The sequence below is a fragment of the Setaria viridis genome, chromosome 2 (assembly GCF_005286985.2).
Source record: "Setaria viridis chromosome 2, Setaria_viridis_v4.0, whole genome shotgun sequence".
In the NCBI taxonomy this organism is placed as follows: domain Eukaryota; kingdom Viridiplantae; phylum Streptophyta; class Magnoliopsida; order Poales; family Poaceae; genus Setaria; species Setaria viridis.
Window position 1 is genome coordinate 42,293,046 of NC_048264.2, and position 19,455 is coordinate 42,312,500.

The 19,455-nt window shown below is 51.0% G+C and overlaps 4 protein-coding genes across 4 annotated transcripts; 3 read left to right on the forward strand and 1 right to left on the reverse strand.

Moving 5' to 3' along the window:
- Nucleotides 1-977: 977 nt before the first annotated feature.
- On the forward strand, nucleotides 978-3,795 carry LOC117846219 (zinc finger AN1 and C2H2 domain-containing stress-associated protein 16). The gene is made up of 2 exons (XM_034727347.2): nucleotides 978-1,221; nucleotides 2,781-3,795. Exons 1-2 carry the CDS (start codon nucleotides 1,123-1,125, stop codon nucleotides 3,552-3,554), a joined length of 873 nt encoding a protein of 290 aa, XP_034583238.1. The 5' UTR covers nucleotides 978-1,122; the 3' UTR covers nucleotides 3,555-3,795.
- A 122-nt stretch (nucleotides 3,796-3,917) lies between these two features.
- On the forward strand, nucleotides 3,918-5,945 carry LOC117844442 (uncharacterized). Its single transcript, XM_034725147.2, has one exon. It carries the CDS (start codon nucleotides 4,337-4,339, stop codon nucleotides 5,780-5,782), a length of 1,446 nt encoding a protein of 481 aa, XP_034581038.1. The 5' UTR covers nucleotides 3,918-4,336; the 3' UTR covers nucleotides 5,783-5,945.
- A 424-nt stretch (nucleotides 5,946-6,369) lies between these two features.
- LOC117845068 (xylose isomerase) lies at nucleotides 6,370-10,956 on the forward strand. Its single transcript, XM_034725954.2, has 21 exons — nucleotides 6,370-6,568; nucleotides 6,714-6,801; nucleotides 6,927-7,037; nucleotides 7,142-7,216; nucleotides 7,349-7,478; nucleotides 7,575-7,666; nucleotides 8,200-8,250; nucleotides 8,348-8,427; nucleotides 8,520-8,574; nucleotides 8,651-8,752; nucleotides 8,841-8,892; nucleotides 9,006-9,051; nucleotides 9,127-9,182; nucleotides 9,374-9,425; nucleotides 9,513-9,592; nucleotides 9,751-9,821; nucleotides 10,046-10,086; nucleotides 10,170-10,269; nucleotides 10,347-10,418; nucleotides 10,510-10,587; nucleotides 10,711-10,956. The coding sequence occupies exons 2-21, from the start codon at nucleotides 6,739-6,741 to the stop codon at nucleotides 10,744-10,746; spliced, it is 1,443 nt and encodes a 480-aa protein (XP_034581845.1). The 5' UTR covers nucleotides 6,370-6,568; nucleotides 6,714-6,738; the 3' UTR covers nucleotides 10,747-10,956.
- Nucleotides 10,957-13,116: 2,160 nt separating this feature from the next.
- LOC117845067 (uncharacterized) lies at nucleotides 13,117-18,188 on the reverse strand. The gene is made up of 4 exons (XM_034725953.2): nucleotides 17,270-18,188; nucleotides 16,402-17,170; nucleotides 13,780-16,171; nucleotides 13,117-13,644 (listed from the first exon to the last, which is right to left on the reverse strand). The coding sequence occupies exons 2-4, from the start codon at nucleotides 16,662-16,664 to the stop codon at nucleotides 13,180-13,182; spliced, it is 3,120 nt and encodes a 1,039-aa protein (XP_034581844.1). The 5' UTR covers nucleotides 16,665-17,170; nucleotides 17,270-18,188; the 3' UTR covers nucleotides 13,117-13,179.
- Between the last annotated feature and the right edge of the window lie 1,267 nt (nucleotides 18,189-19,455).

The following is a 19,455-nucleotide window of genomic DNA, read 5'->3' on the forward strand; positions in this document are numbered from 1 at the left end:
CCAGTCGTCGTCAGTCGTCACGAACTCACCAATCAGCCTCGCTCGCGTCCGCGAAAAACCAAGGAATTTTCGTTGCGTCTCCCGGACGCTCCTCCCGACCTGCCATTCCCACGCCGATCGTGCGGTCGGCCACGGAAACCCGCATAAGCAAAACCACCAACGCGAAAGCGACGACACGAGTCCGTGACACCGATTCCCTGACCCAACCAAACAAACCAACGAACGAAAACGAGGTCGCGCCGTAGCGCGACGCCGAGGCGGGGTCAGGCAAAAGCCGCGGACTTGCCGGGGGCGCGTGTGGAGACCAGCTCGCCGGTCGTCGTCCCCTCCGATCCTGCACTGATGAACGCGCGATCTCGTGGCCTCGCGGCCCGGGGGCTCGGTCGCTGTCGCCGCCCCGTGGATTGCGGCATCCGCACCGGCTCCGGCACGGCGCAGCGCTCCCAACGAATCCGCGACTTGGTGGGTTCGTGTCCGTCGGTGTCATCATCATCATCATGATCATGATCTCGCGCTTGCGCGTAACGCGTCTCGTCGGGCGAGGGTTTGGTGGAAGCGGAGTCCCGAGCACGTATCCGTTCGCGGCCCGTGCAAGCTCAAACGGATCGTCACGGCCAAGTGTGTCTCGTGCTGTCGTGCACAGTGTATTCGAAACCCAGTTCCAAAAACACACGAATGTATTCGAACCGGTTGGTAGCGTTCCAGCTTCTGGTCACCTGTTTCTTCGCGAGATACACCCTATGCTATTCCTAATTGGTGAAATTGTAGCCAAATTCATCCGTATTCCAAAAATCTTACCATCTAGAGTAGTGCGGGTAGTGCCCATCCAAAATTTCGTCGATACGGCGGATACCTGCTCGCACCGTCTCACCGACTCTCAACCGCCCTCGAAAAACCAATACGGGGCCCACAAATATTCCAGTACTTCGAACCGAACTCCCAATAAATCCGAGGGCCTTACCGCGAAAACCGCGTCAAAACGTTACTTCGAATCGTGCCCCGTCTGCTTGACGACCGAGCCGCCCCCTTTTTCCTCCTCCCTTCCTGCCTCGCAGCCGCGCGCGGGCGCGGCGGCGGAGGTTCCCGGTTACCCCGGGGAGGCGGCGCTCGGTTCCGGCGGGGATGGGCACGCCGGAGTTCCCCAACCTGGGGAAGCACTGCAGCGTCGGCGACTGCCACCAGATCGACTTCCTCCCCTTCACCTGCGACCGCTGCGACAACGTGCGTTCCCTGCAACCTCTCCCGTTGTTTTTCTCTGTTTGGATGCGGTGGTGCTTTGGTTACTTATTCTGAATTGGACTGCTAGTACAAGCAAATTTGTGTGCTGAATTGTTGTTATTTGGATTAATGAACTCGAGAGCTGATTTTTCCATGGAAATCTAGTGGATGCGGTGTGTCCAGATAGATCTTGGGAGTAGTAGCAGTTTTGGGGCAACCATTGACTAGGCTTTACGATAATGATCTGAATGGCAGCCTCCTAGTGACCTAGTCCTAGGTAGTAGGCACGAACCCGAGGAGATGGGAAATGGAACCTTAAACCACTCATGTTAATGACCGGGCAACACCATCGGATGTCTTAATTGAGATGGTGTATCTAATCTTTGACCAGAAGAATGATCCCTTTATGCACATCACAACGTGGCGCTTTTGATTTGCTCCATTTGTTAGTGAGGTAGAGTTACTGTGTCATCCTTTACCATGCGTGTACAATCTATTGTTGACATGTTCTACATGACACTTTTATCCACTTGGCTGAGCCTAGAACCCAATTAAAAATCAAGATGTTCAAGAAACTAGTAGTTCATTACTAGATGCCATTACAGTGGGTCACTGATTCACGCACCATCATGTTTGAGGTCCAAAATAACTTGCTAGTTCGGTAGTTCTCCTTGGCACATACCAAAGTATATATCTTTTTTTTTTAAAAAAAACTTATTATCCGAACATTCACTCATGAAAGTCTTTTCTTTCATCTGAAAGTTTACCAGCTTTGTCATGCGGATAATAGCTTGAAGCAGACTACTCTATGCTTCTCACACAAAAAGAAGCAATTAGTATGGAAATAGTACCTATATGTATCGAATGCCAATGACTGTTGCTAATTGCAAACATAATAAAACATTCTCTTATGGTTGGACATGGATACAATTGGAAACAGGTATGGGGGCATGGGTACAAGGAAAAAAGATGTCCTAGACTCCTAGCCAATGACAGTGACTATATGTTAACTTTGAGTGATGGTGATGATTTATTTCAAAAAAGTGATGGTGATGATAGTTAATGCATGGAATGCTAAGAATAACAATACCCACTTGCTGTACATGATTCTACAAACATATAATGTCAGTCACATGTTCCTGGAATCCTGTATGCAGCAATCACTTAGGATGCCTGAAAGTTGCTGTACTGACGGAACTTTTAATTGACAAATTTAATTTACCGGCACCATGTCCTCTTTTTTGCAAGGTTTAAATGTAGCAGATAGACAATTTGGGGTTTTTACTTCTTTCTCTTTTTGTTCCCCAGAATCTATTCAACCCTTTTGACGCTTGTTGGATGAGATAGCAATAATGGGAAGTCCAAAGTAAACAATTATATAGAAGGATAGTGCCTGAGGTCATTTTTCCATGTTTCTATTGAAAAAGTAGTATCTATATTTGTTGTAGCTGAGGTAATTTAAAAAATTGCCTGAAGGCTTACTGTTCATATTTATTGTCTATAGTTATCATTGCTAATACTTTCAGCCAGAGTACTGATTGGGTTGTTGGACCATTGCTTAGGTATTTTGCCTTCAGCACAGAAGTTATACGACACACCAGTGTCCAAATGCAAATCTGAAGGATGTTACTGTCCTCATCTGTCCACTCTGTGCTAAAGGGGTTCGCCTCAATCCAAGCGAAGACCCAAATATCACCTGGGATACTCATGTTAACACTGACTGTGATCCATCAAATTACCAGAAAGTAACAAAGAAAAAGAAATGCCCTGTGCCCGGGTGCAGAGAGGCACTGACTTTTTCCAACACGATCAGATGCAAAGATTGCACCAAAGAACACTGCCTGAAGCATAGATTCGGGCCTGATCACAAGTGCCCAGGACCAAGAAAAGTGGATTCGGGCTTCCCCTTTGTAAATATGCTAAGGAGAAGTCAGAAAGTGGAGACACGTCCGAACAGCAGTAAGAACAATAGTTCTTCATGGTGGAGCTCCAGCCTTGTGAATGCAGCAACGAATTTCAAATCATCAGCTGAAGCTGGAATGCAGAAACTGAGCATCGCTACTAGCCAAGCCTTCCAGAAGGCTAAGGATGGGATCTCCGCAGACAGCAGCAGCAGCAGCAGTGAGCTTGTGGAGGAATGTGTTCATTGCCCAGCAAGATTTTCCACCGTGGGGGCCTTAATTGAACATGTCGAGAAATCCCACCAGACAAACCAGCAACCTAGTCGTGGCCGAGTGACAATTGATGTTTGCCCCAAGTGTAGCAAGGGGTTCCGAGATCCGGTGTTGCTAGTGGAGCATGTTGAGAGGGAGCATGGCGGAACGTCAAGAGCATAAAGCTGCTCGTGTGTACTTTATAACTTTTTTTTTCTTCTCATTTCATCCATTGGGTTATGCTCTACACCTTTGGACTTCAGATTTGCCCATAGAAAGTATAGTAGTATGTTGGATTGAGGGCAAAGCGGTTGTCCATTCCATTGAACCTACCTTAGTATTTTGGTCGTTCTGGATTCTAGAAATTAAAGTATGATTTGTTAAGATAATTTGCCCATAAATAAAATTTTGTTGCACGGCTCGAGTTCACAGCCTCCAGCTGATTTAAGTCCATCGAAACATACAAACTTTAGCCCATGCATTTTGCATTGACCACTCACAAGTCCGGCGTAGGGGCATAAGCATTTTGTGCCTTTTTAGGCCTCTTTGGAACGTTGTATTCTTAGAACGTAGTAGAACAGAAGAAAGACATAGGATTAGAGTTTGGAGGAGCTTAAAATCCTTCAGGAATTCAAAATGGACAGTAACTATGTACTGTATAGGAGTAGAAGGGAGGAATACCGGATCTCCTATGCCTGTACAACTCGGGTCGGAGTCGGATTCAAGCGCCACACGGACCAACAAATAACAAGTCACTTCTCCAAAGTCCAAACTATAAAATCAGCGTCCTTTCTGAGGGGAAACCTGACTGCCCGAAGGCGGCGCTGTCAGATGCTGAACGTAGCATATCGTGTACAACAACGGACGAGCCCAGACGACGATCTCCGCACCCGGCGGTCGAAGAGACTAGAGACCTATGGCTCCACGCTCCGGCCGGATCTCTCGGGGATCAAAGCGAGGGAGCCATGCCCGGACCTCTCGTGTGGCCAAGAGAGCGCGCGGCGGCCTCTAATGCCCCCCCATCCCCTCTCCGCGAGCGAAGCAACCGAGAACGCTCTACGATCCGGCAGGCTGCTGCTATTCGTTCGCATCACAGATCCATACTTGGAGGGCGAAGCGATCGAGCACGCAGCGCTATGGGTGCCCTGTCGCCTCCCGACCCGATGATTCCTTGCGCCTCCTGGAGGGACTGGGCCAATCTCAGTGATGGGCCCGCGGGGCTGATCGCCGAGCGCATCCTCGCCGACGACGTCGCCGACTACGTCTCCTTCCGCGCATCTTGCCGTCCGTGGCGGCTGTGTTCCACGGACCCGCGGGAGCACGGCGTCCTTGACCGTCGCTTCCACCCGTGCCAGTGGACCATGCTCAGGACAAAGGAGGGAGGCCCTCGATACCGCCGCGGCTTCATGAACGTCACCACCGGCTGCTGCAGATACGTGGACCTCCCGGAGCTCCGCGGGCACGACGTGTTCGGGCCCACCACGGAGGGCCTCCTCGTCCTCCTCGACAGGGCCACCTTCGTGGTCCGCCTGCTGAACCCGATCACCCGCCAGGCGGCCGACCTCCCGCCGGCCACCACGGTGCTGAGCCAGAGCGATCTGGAGCTAACCTGGCTCAGAAAGGAGGATTTGTTGCAGGTGTCAGGCGCGGGCCTCGCCGACGCCTCCACGATCGCCGCCCATTTCCCGGAGATCGATACGGTTGCGGTCGCCAAGCCAGGCGATGCGCAGTGGACGGTGGTCGATCGCGGGGAATGCTTCTTACCAGCCATGTCTTTCGCCGGCCGCTTCTACTGCGCCACCACGAGGGCCGTGATGGTGGTGGAGACCGGCGCCGATCAGCCGCCGCGGCTGGCCATCGCCGCCGAGCTGACGAGGCCGTTCGCCAGGATAATGTGGGACACCGTGCATCTCGTGGACAACGGCGGGGAGCTGACGCTCGTGGACCGTGAATGCAAAGGCAGCCGGAGTCCCAGAAGATACAAGGTGTATCGGGTAGACTTGGCTGCGAGGGAGATGGTGCCCGTCCGTGGGCTCGGCGGACGCGCGGTGTTTATCGGCAGTGAACTGGCCCTTTCTGTCTCGCCTCCGGCGTTCCCCTCCATCAGCGCCGACACGATCTACTTGGGATTCGACGATCTGTTGACAAGTTTCATGGACGATAGCCCGATTCATCTCATGGATGGAACCTCCGAGCCTCGTCGATTCTACCATGGCACGGATAACGACTATGGACCTCGGCGTGTTGATGAGTATCTATCATGGTGCGTGACGGGCTATTGTGCGAGCACCGCTGACAACGACGACGACGAAGCTGCTAAACAAGACCGAGCAGCTGGGCCACGAAGGACGCCCAGGCAGCGAAGGCCCAATACCAAGTTAGCAGTCTCGGAATGGGTGAGGCCCCAATAGGCGTGCGTGTGTTTTCCGGCTGGAAGCTGCGTGTGATCTCTCTCTGGTGCCGCCTGCCGGAGTCCCTTTTCCCGGCGATCTGCTAACATATCGTGGCAGCTCAAAGGGCAAATATAGGTTTGTGAAACAAGCATATGCCAAAGTGTATGCTTTAGTATTTGTACGTGCCACGCGTTTATATGTGCTCTCTCTTTTCGTTCATCCTCAAGATAGTGCAATGTTTCTTGGCAAAAAAAAGAAAAAAAAGAAAAAAAAGAAGAAGATAGCTCAATGTTCAAGGCTTGAAAAATTCATATGGACAGCCGACAGGCTTGCTCAAGGTGAGAGAGAGATGTCTACTCTTGATAAGAAGAAAAGTTAAACCTAATAATGGACATTGGACACGCAACTTCCTTTTTGGAAAGATGCGTTTATCCGGCGAACCCCTGACATTTGAGCAGCCTGATATTGGTGTTACTGAGTGTAGTACTGTATATGTGAGAAGTGGTCTGTATATTACATTCAGAAGATGGCTTCCTGCTGATTTGAGAGCCCAATGGGAGTTCGGTTGTTTAAATTTAAAAAGTGAATCTATCAATGTCATTATCCAACTACTAGTTTAACGGGATTCCTACTTTAATTGCCTGGGCGTTCGCTCATCTCTCGCCCCCCGGCCCGCTCCGCGTACCACGGGTTCACCTGATCACCTCCCTTCTCTCTCGGACTTCCATTCCTGGCGGAGTGCGCGGTGACGGCTTTGCTGGCGGCGCCCTTCGCCGGGTCCTTTGCCGGCGACGAACCCGCCAGGTATGCCCGCCCCTTCTCTTCCCATTCCAGCCGCGCGAAACGGAGCACCCCAAACCCTACTGTAAGCTATTTGTGTTCGGATCTGAAGCAGTTACAATTACTAACTTTAGATGTTTTTGCAAAAATTATCGGGTGTACATGTTAGCGACCCTGCCTGATCTAAGCCCGGCATGAAGGGCTCAAAGCTTTTGCTGCTGTTCCTGCTGGCGTCACCTTTGTGCCTATCTGCTGTGGTGAGTTGCTACTTGACTTTTTACTATTTCATAACCATGGTGATTAATTTCCAAAAAAAAAAACCATGGTGATTGTATTCATGGACAATGCGGTTCTAATTTTGGGTCTGTCCTTTTTCTTTCAGATTGCTGCACAGCAAACTTGCCCTGCCGACCTCGATAGGAAATGCGAGGGTGGCGCTTCAGATGATTGGGAGGGGGAGTTCTTCCCTGGCATCCCAAAAATAAAGTATGAGGTGAGACCATGAAAATTCAGATTCTTCAACTAGAATGAGGCGTGATGTTAACAAATCGTTGTGAATTAAACCATTGTCCTTGAACAATTGATAATTGTCTGCAGGGTCCAAAAAGCAAGAACCCTCTTGCTTATAAGTGGTATAATGCAGAGGAAGTGATTCTTGGAAAGAAGATGAAGGTATGATCTGTGAACTCCATATTTTGGCTATACGCATTTTCAATATATCCCCTTTAGACTGCAAAGTCAACTTTTACACTGTAGAGGAAGTGCAGATAAGGTCAACTTATTTAGGTGCTTTTCCTGCATTAGGATTGGATGCGCTTCAGTGTTGCATTCTGGCACACGTTCCGTGGTACCGGTGCTGATCCTTTTGGTGCCCCTACAAAGGCTTGGCCTTGGGAGGATGGCACAAATTCATTGGCCATGGCTAAGAGAAGAAGTATGATCATCACCTAAATTTTGTTTGGTTTCAGCCTTCCAGGTTATGTTTCAATTCGTTTGTTGGAACTAACGTCTGGTTGAACTGGTATTGCAGTGAGAGCTCACTTCGAATTCATGGAGAAGCTGGGAGTTGACAAATGGTGCTTCCATGACAGAGATATTGCCCCAGATGGCAAAACTCTCGAAGTATGTCCTTCAATCATGTTTGCAGTTTTTTTAACAGATGAACTCGAAATACAATCAAGTAGTCTGGTAGAGTTATCCTGGAGATTTTTAAGATGCGGCCTTAAAATTGGTTAATTGGCTGGGTAGTTGTGTCCTTCAGTTGTTCTTCATGTGTCTTGGTAGAGTTACCTAGGATTCTGGTTTTAAGATGCAACCTTGCAACATTTAATTAGGTCGCTAAGGGTCATTGTCGAGTTATTATGGGATGCTATATAAGCATTCCTATGCTCGCTCTAACTAAAAGAAGGATTCATTTTGATCATCTGTTTCATCAAGTACCCAACTAACTAGGCATAGCAAGAGCTCCAATTTGTTTTACTAGGAACAGAACATAATTTAACCAATAGAGAATCTTTTGGCGTTACCATGTTAGGTACTTGTTAAGATGAACTGTTGTAAACAGTTGACAACTTTGGTCTACTAATGGAATTTCTGTGGGGTTGGGTGTAAATTGACTGTCAGAAATTTCCTAATACCGTTATTTGACATTGCAGGAAACAAATGCTAACTTGGACGAGATAGTTGAGCTGGCAAAGCAGCTCCAGGTTAGTGTAATCTTAAATTGCTAGCACTTGGGCTGTACGACAGTGTTTTGCATTTCTCTGTTTGCTCAATTTTCTGTTTCATCTGAACTAAATGTAGGGTGAGACCAATATCAAGCCACTGTGGGGAACCGCACAACTCTTTTTGCATCCACGTTACATGCATGGAGCTGCTACTAGGTTGGTATCTTGGATTTTTTTTTTGTATTTGACAAAGTTATGGACTCAAGAGTGTGACTTGAGATTAAGAGAACTCTTCAATAATGTTGCAGCCCAGAGGTTCAAGTATATGCTTATGCAGCTGCACAAGTTAAGAAAGCTTTGGAGGTTGGTTATCTCTGGCCATCAGTATTGATCTTCCTTCATTTAGGACAGTTTTTGATTGGTCCTTACCTCCTTACAGGTCACTCACTACCTAGGTGGTGAAAACTATGTGTTTTGGGGTGGAAGAGAGGGGTACCAAACTCTTCTGAATACCGACATGAAGAGAGAACTTGACCATCTGGTATAGTGGGACTTATTTTGCTGATTCGTTTTTGTTTCTGCTTTGCCTTGTGGCACAAATTATTTGCTCATTTGCTGGATTTGTCCAGGCCAACTTTCTTCAAGCTGCTGTTGACTACAAGAAGAAGATCGGATTTAATGGTAATCCAGTCCTGTTGCTTTATTATTTACCTGTGCCAATTTCCCTAACTTTGACATTGTACATTGTTTTCGCCATGACAATCGGTGATAGAACTGAGGTTTTGTTATCTCAGGAACATTGTTGATAGAGCCTAAACCACAGGAACCAACAAAACACCAGTAAGCTTGTTACTTAGAGGATTAGCAAAATATCTGCAGGACTCAGAAGCACTCATCCTTGCTTTCCTCTGGCAGGTATGACTGGGATGTTGCAACTGCATTCGCTTTCCTACAGAAGTATGGTCTTATAGGTAACATTCAGCTGCATGTCAGTACCTGTTCAATTTTTATATAATGTTTGTGCTGTTGGTTGAAAAAATCATTAGCATCGCAACCAAATCTTCCAATATTTTCTGGATGCACATACATTGACACCACCTCTCAGCAAGTGAAACTTGTGTGATTTTAACCATCCATGCTACTCTATCTCATGATGACACAGGAGAGTTCAAGATCAATGTCGAGTGCAACCATGCTACTCTATCTGGACATAGGTAATTTTTTTTTCTTGCTTTCTTGTGTAGCTTCAACCGTGTAATAGCTTGAAGTGATATTATCATAACTGCATTTTAAACTTGCAGCTGCCATCATGAACTGGAGACTGCACGGATTAATGGGCTGCTTGGAAATATTGATGCAAACACTGGTGATCCACAAGTCGGTATGTTTCAATGTTGTCTGCAACTCCTTTGATTGATAAGCATCTGACCTGATATTCTTCTTTGTGTTACACTGGGAACATACAAGCATATTTTTTTTAGACAGAAGAAAAGAAAAATTGAGGCATACATAGTAACTTTACCTTTTCCTTATGGACAGGCTGGGACACAGATCAGTTCATGACAGACATCGCAGAGGCCACTTTGGTTATGTCAACTGTAGTTAAGAATGTGAGTGGCATGAATCTGCTTTCTCATGAGAAGTTGCCTGTCAACTACTTGTTTAGGTTTCCTTTTTTATATTCAAGAATGAATCATAGATTCAATGGCACTGAGGGGAATTCGAAAAATTTTGTGGCACACAAGGAACTCGTCAAAATTTCTGTGGCACTAAGGGAATTTGCTCAATATTAATATGTCACTCATAAGTTTGCTTCATCTCGGTTTGTCAACAGGGTGGACTTGCACCTGGTGGATTCAACTTTGATGCCAAATTGTTAGTGCACATTGTCATTGATTGTTGTTCTGAACTGATCTCTAATTCAAGTGAAACTAATGGTAATTCTTTTATGATGACAGGCGGAGGGAAAGTACCGATGTTGAGGACATGTTTATTGCTCATATCTCAGGAATGGACACCCTGGCCCGTGGCCTCCGTAACGTCGCCAAGCTGATTGAGGTAACTGAAAGCGTTATGACCTGCTGCAGTTTTCATATGCAGGTTTCTGAATCAAAATTTTTGTTTTGTGATGCCAGGATGGTTCCTTGGATGAGCTTGTGCGCAAGCGCTACCAGAGCTTTGACAGTGAGATTGGTGCCTTGATCGAGGTACGGCAAGTTACAAGTTCGGGAGTTTGATTTCTTACCCTCAGAGGATTGAGATCGACAGGCTGTAACTCTGCTGTTTGGTTTCAAACAGGCCGGGAAAGGAGACTTTGAGACGCTAGAAAAGAAGGTTCTGGAGTGGGGTGAACCCACTGTTCCATCCGGCAAGCAGGTAAATGGGAACGACAGTCCAGGCGTCCTCTTGGTGTTGGTGCATCACACAGTCGTAGTAACAATACAAATAGCTTTGGAATGATGGTTGCTGATTGTATGATCTTGTGGTTTCCTGGTGCAGGAGCTGGCCGAGATGCTGTTCCAGTCTGCTCTGTAGATAGTGCCATGTCCGCAGCTCCAGAGAATAAGCACGAGCGCGGAGCCGTCCCCGCCACGGGCAAATGCTGTGGACTTGTGGTTCCATGCCGTGAACTCTGTACAGTAGAGCGTGGAACCGAAATAATTAGTTGCAACTTGTTAGGGATACCAGGATTGAGTCCCGGTGTTTATCCTATTCGTTTGAAGGAGAATCAAATGAATTTGGTAACCACGTGTACAACTCGTATGCTTGTGCAACTAAGGTCGGTGTCGGACTCACGCGCCACAGGACCCAACAGGCAAGTCACTTCTCCAAAGTCCAAACTAAAATTAGCGACCTTTCGGAGAGCAACCCTGACTGTACCGGCGGCGACGCTACAAGATGCGGAAGCTGGCGTCGAGCGCACGAGGGACGAGCCCAGGCGACGCTGTGGCTCCGGGCTACCCACCACGCTCCGCCAGGACCTCTCGGGGATCAAAGCGAGGCAGCCATGACCGGGCCTCTCGTGCGGCGAAGAGAGCGGCGGCCTCCCAAGCCCGCATCCCCTCTGCACAGGCGAAGCGACCCAGGACGCTCACGACCTGGCAGTCTGCTGCTGTTCATCCGCACGGATCCCTACTTGGGGTGCGAAGCGAGCACGCAGTGCCATCGGTGTCCCATCGCCTCCCGTCCCGCCGTCTCCCGACACGATTCCCTCTGCCTCCTCGAGAGACTGGGCGAATCTCAGCGATGGGCCCGCCGGGCTGATCTCCGAGCGCCTCCTCGCCGCCGACGTCGCCGACTACGTGTCCTTTCGCGCAGCTTGCCGTCCGTGGCGGCTGTGTTCCACGGACCCGCGCGAGCACGGCGTCCTTGACCGCCGCTTCCACCCGCGCCAGTGGACCATGCTCAGGACAAAGAGAGGCTCTCCGTACCGCCGCTGCTTCATGAACGTCAGCACCGGCTGCTGCAGATACGTGCACCTCCCGGAGCTCCGCGGTCACGACGTGTTCGGGCTCACCACCGAGGGGCTCCTCGTCCTCCTCGACAGGGTCACCTGCGTGGTCCGCCTGCTGAACCCGTTCACCCGCCAGGCGGCCGACCTCCCGCCGGCCACCGCTCTGATGACCCAGCGTGACCTGGAGCGACGCCGTGACGGAGGAGACTTGGCGGAGATCTCAGGCACTTTCCTCGCCGACGACTGCACCATCGCGGTCTGTTTCGCCGGGATCACGACGCTTGCTGTCGCCAAGCCAGGCGATGCGCAATGGGCAGTGGTCGATCGTGGCACATACCTCTCGCCAGCCATGTCTTTCGCCGGCCGGTTCTACTGCGCCACGAATCGGGTCGTGATGGTGGTGGAGACCAGCGCCGACGACCATCCGCCGCGGCTGGCCGTCGCCGCCGAGCTGTCTAGGCCGTTATCCGGGGGATCATGATGGACACCGTGCATCTGATGGACAATGGCGGCGAGCTGACGCTCGTCGACCGAGCACGCGTGCGTAGAAGACACGAGCCTTACGAGGTGTACCGGGTCGACATGGACGCGAGGAAGCTAGTGCCCGTCCGCGGGCTCGGTGGGCGCGCGGTGTTCATCGGCTGGGAACGCGCCCTCTCCGTCTCGCCTTCCGTGTTCCCATCCATCAGCGCTGACACAATCTACCTGGGATTCAACAGCTTGTTTGGTTACATGGACGATAGCCCGGTTCATCTCATGGAGGTAACATCCGAGCCTCGTCGATCCAAAGGCGACATGCCGATCTGGGGACCTCGTGGCGTTGATCTTGATCACTGTCTATCCTGGTGCGTCACGAGCTATCGTCGGGGTTACGGCTCAAAGGACAGATGCTGATCTGTGTCTGTTTGCAAAACAGGCATGGTGAAGTGAACAGATGCTGCAGTGTGGCTACACAGTATGCATCCATTTCCAAATTCCATTATCTGTGTTGTTAATTTGCTCCGCTAAATGTGTTTCCCATTTAGCATTTCTTGGATCAGAGGCATATGTGCAACTCTTGAGGTAGTGCAATGTTTTCCCCCCTGAAACAGGGGCTTCAGCTCAACTATTTTTTTTAAAAAAATGATTACATAAAAAGTTACATGTTTAATGGCAGAGAAGCGCAATTATGCCACTTCATTTTGTTGACAATATGGTGAAGCAGCACAATGCATGCAGATGCAGTTCAGTAGTTCAGTTCCCATAATTCAAGCCTTGTGCAACATCAGCACATAACTCTCATAACAATGAATCCTGATTTTACCATGGCATAGCTTCAGTCCAAGTCTTCATTCTACTACGTACATGCAGTGTCAGAGCATCAGTTATTCCACATTATTTTTTTAATCAAGGAGCTTCATTACTCAGCTTATATCAGGATCCAACAGTAAATTCTAGTCACAATCTCTCCGTGCTTCACATAATAGAAATTTGCTACGTGCTTAGTTGAATCAAGAACCATCAATAATGTTTTATCATACATGGTCGCCTTGTTGAGCACTTGGAGTTGGAGTTGCAGTTGCAGAATCAATTAGCCCTTTTGCCTTAGCTACTAGGATAGTCAGAGGTAAGCCACTCTCCAAAACCACTCCTGTGTTGCCCAAGAAGGCCCTGTACTTTTCTACTTTTGATGGGGTCCTATCTACCTTGGACAGTGCTTCAGCCATCCCTTCCACAGCGAAGATAGTAGCGTATCGAGGACACCATTCTACAAAGGATATCGTGATCTGGATTATGGCCCTTCTCATCCTTGGATACTTTGGACAGGGCTTCTTGTTGGAGTTGAGCGTATACACCAGCTTTTGAACAAGTCCTGTTCCATTGGTATTTGACTCCAGCTCGTGAGCAAAGCATTCTGGGATGACGTCACCAATTTGCGAAGCGAGGCTGATCAGACTCTCCAGTTCTTTGCCTTCTGCGGTCATTATTTTCTCCATCACCTGCGTGGTGTGCTAACAGTGTCAGGTAACTCAGTGTGTATCAATGAAGACATATATGCGCACACAAATTTAGTACAGCTAAAATGAGCAAGTGAAAAATGGAAAACAAAACTCAAGTAGTTTTAAGGGACTCACCACTGTCAAGGCAGAAGACAAGTGGTCCCTTGCACCTGGACAGCGCAGCTCATCTCTGGAGAGCGCACAAAGATTCTGCAATACACTTGTCGCAACACATCGGTACTCATCATCAGAAATCATGTTCTTTATATCCTTGACAAGTTCATATCCTGGCTCCTCCAAGATCGCCGAGCAGTTTGCAGTGCTCCCCATTGCAAGGTTTGCCAGTGCTTCTCCTGACGCTGTCCGCAGCTGCTGACCATAGTACACATTGGTTGTTCCATCTCGCCCAAGAAACAAATGCACCAACTTGCTAATGATCACCTTGGTGTGGCCGATCTCCTGCCTTGCCTCCTCATCCAAGGCAAACATGGCTATGATATCTACCGCCGGCTTCCATATCTGAGGATCGCTTCGGTTGTCCTCCAAGATACTGGCGAGGTTGCCCAGCAAGAAGGGGCTCTCCCACAGCTCTTGCCGGAGCATAGTGCCTATTTTCCCCTCTGTGATTGAAAGCCTCCTTATCAGATTCAGTGAAGAACAGATCACTGCTTTCTGCTGCACGTCATCATCCCCTACTGTGTCGGACGTGTAGCTTACGAATCCTGTGATCTTAAAGATGAGGTCCGTGGCTCTACTAATTTCTGTGCAGTTGTCAATATCATAGGCAAGCCTCTCTAAGATTAACATGCCCAGAACAGTGAAGGAGTCCTGATGTGTCAAGGGTGGCTCTTTCGGAATGGACCAGTGCTTCTCTTTCATCCGCTGCCAACACTGGCATAACAAGGAGCACCCTCCATTATCACCTTCTCCTTGCGTTGTTTGGTTATCTAAGTTTCCTCCATTACCATGAACTGGTTGTGCCGAAGATTGTTGCCCTCGCGATTGATTATCCGCAACATTCTCCCCGTTGATGCTGACGCTGATGGCATGGGACAAGAAATCTTGCTGATGGTGATGCCAAGCTGGTTGATTCTCGGCATCAACTAATAATGATGACACAAGCTTCAGCATGCTGGGAACTGAAGCAAGTCTGAGGCTGCCCGCGAGCTCGGCAATGACCCTGGCAGCGAACAGCCTGATATCTCTGTCTTGTTGAGCTGTCCAGCCGAGCATACCGACCAAGGTGCGCACCACGTTGCTGGAGCTGGAGATTCTCAGGAGGAGCTCTTCACTGAAGTTCCTCTGCTGCAGGAGGGCGTCAAGGACAGAAACCCCTGCTAGCTGCATTTCACGTGAGGTAGAGCTCAGGGACTCAATGGAGAAGTTCGCTAGGCTCATCGTTCTCCCTGCAGCGAGCACGCCGGTTTCCATGCATGTGACGTAGGCACACTGGTAGTACACGTTGACAGCCCTTGCTCCCCACTGACCTCTGAACCTTGAATGACGGACGAGCGATCTGCGAGGGAAGAAGCCGAAGAGCTCGACTATGCATGCCATCAGGTAGAGTGTCCCTTGGCACAGTGCCAGCACGTAGAATACCATGATAGATGGCACCAGGTTCCGGTTACTGTCCTTCCCTTGTGGGTATACGTTGAGAGCTACTAGATCGGACAGGCGCAAGGAGGAGAGCACAATTCGTGCAACAGCTGCCGGGATCTGCAAGTTGCCGACCAGTATGACTGTTAACATTATTATCACAACCATCATGCATGGACTTGAAGTCGATTCCAGTTCCCCAAGGAAGCATATATACAGGAAGATGTTAGCCCAGCGACCAAAGAGGGTACTGTCCACTGGAGTCTGTAGGCTGCCAAGTGATAGTACCAGTATAATCAACGATATGCCCAAGCCTTGAAGAGGACTATGCAAAAACAGCATATCACCGCCCAAACAAAGGGCTAAAATCAGTTTGGCCGAAGACAGTAGCTTGCGGCCACACGGGCTACCTGTCAGGTTGGCAATTTTTTGGGGCCTCAGGTTGAGCAGCAGCACTGCAAGAACCAGTACTAACTGGAAAAGACACCAAAGTAGCAGATCCACCAGCGTGTCCCTCCTATCAAGTGGCCACATTATTGTATAAACTCTCATTGCTCTGAGGGGTGTGCCATGTCTGTCTCTGTATATATGTTCTATTGATGTGTGTATCTGTAGGCCAGTGATGAGCAAGAGGGCAACTAGGAGAGCCCACAAGAGCAACCGTTGGTGCTGTTGCAGGCAGCTCGTTAGCTGAAGAGCACCTGGAAACTGCATCTTGCTCGCAAAAATTATTGCCACCCCTAGGAGCAAGGTTGGAAATGCCCCCAACGGAAACTGCATAATGAGGCTACAGAACAAACCGACAATGGCCACCACTTCATTCCATTCCTGCGGCTGCACGAACATTAGACCAATCGATCTTATAAATTTGACAGCTCTTGTAGTCCCAAATAACGATTGATGGTCCAATTTGTAGTTGCTGCTGAATATTCTGTGTGTGCATAGACAACAAAAGAAATGAGCCTAGAGGGTGACAGCTATCTATTTCCAAATCTAACTGCATAGTTGTAGGGTTTCCCATCAGTTAGTCTGCTAGTGTATACAGAATATCATTTGAGCTGACTCTATTTTCATATCATGTAACTCAATATTAGAATCGAGTAGCACAATTACTGTTGTGTTCATTCTCAAATGAAAGGGAGAGAGGCATACGTTACGCACCTGAAGGCTTCTATGAAGATCATGACCGTGGCAAACCAGAAATCCTCGGCGTTGAGTGCTGTGCAGAACCCGCCAAGCAGGACGACGGTCGCCCACAGGAAGGCTAGCGTGCCAAAGGCGTTTCCTGCCCACTCTCCAAAGGCAACGAAGCACACGAACCAGTTGAGCCTTGTCTCCCGCTTAGCAGCAGCCCTCGCCCTCCTCTGCCCCGGGCATATTGGGATGGAAATTTCTCCGCCGGCCGCAGCTTCTGGTCTCTTCATTGTTTCTCACTCAGCCATCACGCACGGTGCACAGAGACTCATCAACCATATGTATACACAGCACCAGCCCCACGCCTCCATATATATTGACTAGATCAGTTGGTCCACGGCACTTGAACACTGACCAAGTCCTACTTGGTGTGCCTTGACCGCAAGTCAACCATCTCTTTCCCTTTTTAATGTCGATGGTACAACAAATACACCACAAGGACTCAACTACGAGCCGTAGCTCCTGTGGCAAGGGTGTGGTGTGCCGTGTGCCTTGGGTGGTAAGGAGTCATGCTGAAGATTCCAAACCATCCCAATCCCAGCTCAGATTTTTTTTAAGACGTGCATGGCACGTTTTTCATTAAGAAGAGGAGAATTACAACGATGCAGTTTCAAGAGAAACCTCAAAGTGCAGAGTTATAAGAGCCACGACCGATGACAAACAACACAAACACGACAGCTAAAAAGAAAACCACCTCACCACCACCACACAAAACACGACCTAAGATGACTGTAGCCTGCAGGGGAGAAAGAGGCCATGAACACTTGCATGTCACCGACTGTCTAACAACCAAAAGCCAGCAGAGGTAGAGTGAGGAGGTCCTGCAAGACGATACCTCCAGGGAGGAAACGACGCCAACGCCATCATAGTCCATCTGTCTCCGGGGGAGCAGACCAAGTCTTCACCTGGTAAAAACTGCTAGATTTGGTGACTGCAACAACGCCTCCAGCGAGGTGAGCTACGTCCAAGGACGCAATCGACGTCGGTCCTGGCAAATGCACGAATAGGCTCTCGCCAAAGGCCCCCCAAAACCAACTCCGCACAGCAGACCGCCGAGGCTTGGATGATAGCCAAAGTGATGGGATGGCAGCGAGTAATCTATGGCGATGACGATGAGGAACATCCGCGGGCACAGTAGAAAGGGGCCACCATCACGACGATCGAAAAAACGACCATGAAGCAACCAGGCGGCCAAAGGGGAAGCCAGCGGGCCCGCCAAAGGAGCCCACGCTGAAGCCCTCCCTTTTCCTAGCAACACTCAACGATGAGGTGGCAACCCGAAGCACCATGGGGAAGACGAAGACACATCCTCTCGTCCCTGCCAGCGAAGAAGACGGCTAGAGGAGGCATGACCCCACGAGTGACAACCATTGATAGAAGAGCGAGCGACCCATGACAGCAGGTCGGGAGGCACTGGCGACAAGCGGGTCCCCTGGCCATCCTTGAAGAGCGACCGGAACACGACCAGGGTGAGGTAGGGTGAAGGGAGGAGGGGCACGCGCTGACCCAGTTGGAAGTCCCCGCAGTCGCCCTCCTACAAGCGACAACGAAGAGGAGGGAGCGACGTCGACTTGCTGTGGCGGCGCGAGGGAGCCCCCACGTTGCCCCGGGGATGGACTCGGCGGCACCGGACCCGGCAGCGGTGGCCGCCCGGTGTCATGGGCAAGGCCCCGGCGGCGCACTCCAGGCCCACGACGTGCGGTCCCCCGCGGGAGCGGCGGCGAGCAGCCACCCGCGGCGGCGCGGATCGGGCTGCCCGGAGACGCGGCGGGCTCCCTGACAGATGGGAGTCTTTTACCTGTGTGCCATTAAGAAAGTTGGGTCTAACCTTCATGCCCCTAAAAGGTTCGTCGACACCTGTATGCCCAAGTGCAACTTTGTTTGTCCCTCCATGCCATTCCATCCCTATTTCCTTCGGTTTTGGCCGTTTGAGGGCTCTTACAAGCGGGTCCAGGCAGCGAAAATATCCATTGTACCCTTTGTCTCTAAGGCATATGCGCGGAGGTCGTGTTGACCAATTTTGACCAGCATCTCTCACAGGCTCGAGCCCAAGGCAATGGACCAGCACTATGCCTCTTCAACTGCCCGCAGGTGTACAAGCACTTCATCCGCAACTGCGCGCTGCGCCCGGATCCTGAGGCCAGCGACAACCTCCACCTCGGCCGACTCCGCGAGGTCAGCGTCATCTCCGGCCTCACCGCCAGCACCAGCACCGAGCGCCTCGACCTCCTCGAGCACCAGCACCGCCTCCGCAACTACCGCTCCGTCACCACCGTTAACGAGCTCGCCGGCCCTGGGATCTGCACCGTCGTGCTCGAGTCCTACGTCGTCGACGTCCCCGACGGCAACATCGAGGATGACACCCGCCTCTTCGCCGACACGGTTATCAGGCTCAACCTCCAGAAGCTCATGGGGACGGGCCGCCCCCGCGGTCCCCGCGACTCCGCGTCGGCCGTGCCGCCGCCGCCGCCCTCCTCCGTGGCGGTCGGGTACTACTATGCGGTGGAGCTCTACTTCGACCTGGCGCTCGAGAACCAGGTGCTCAAGGCGTGGAACACGCTTGCGCGGCGGCAGCTCGGCATCCGCCTCATCGACGCCGCCGCCCGCCCGCACCTCCCATTGCTCCACCTCCCCGCCGCCACGCTCCCGCCGCCCGGGACCGGCGCCGGTGGGGACCCGCTCCTTCGCCTGGGTCCCTTACTTCGGGCGCTTGCATCCTGCCTCGACCCGCTCGCGCTCGCGCTCTCCTCGCTCGCGGCAAGGGCGGCGGCGGCGGCCACGCGTTCGGCCGGTCCCCGCTGCCCCACCTCGCCGGCCCCGCCACCGCCGGCCACCAGATTTGGGGGCCGCGGCCGCCGGCAGGAGGGAGGACGGGGAGTTCGCCCGCCGCCGCTGCTGTCTCCGCCTCGCCTCGCCTTGCTGGCCGCCGCTGTCCCCGCCACCTCTGCCTCGCGCGGCGCGGAGCTCATCGGTGAGCGCGGCGCGGGCGCGGTCGGCCTCGGCATCCCGCGCCCGGAGCTC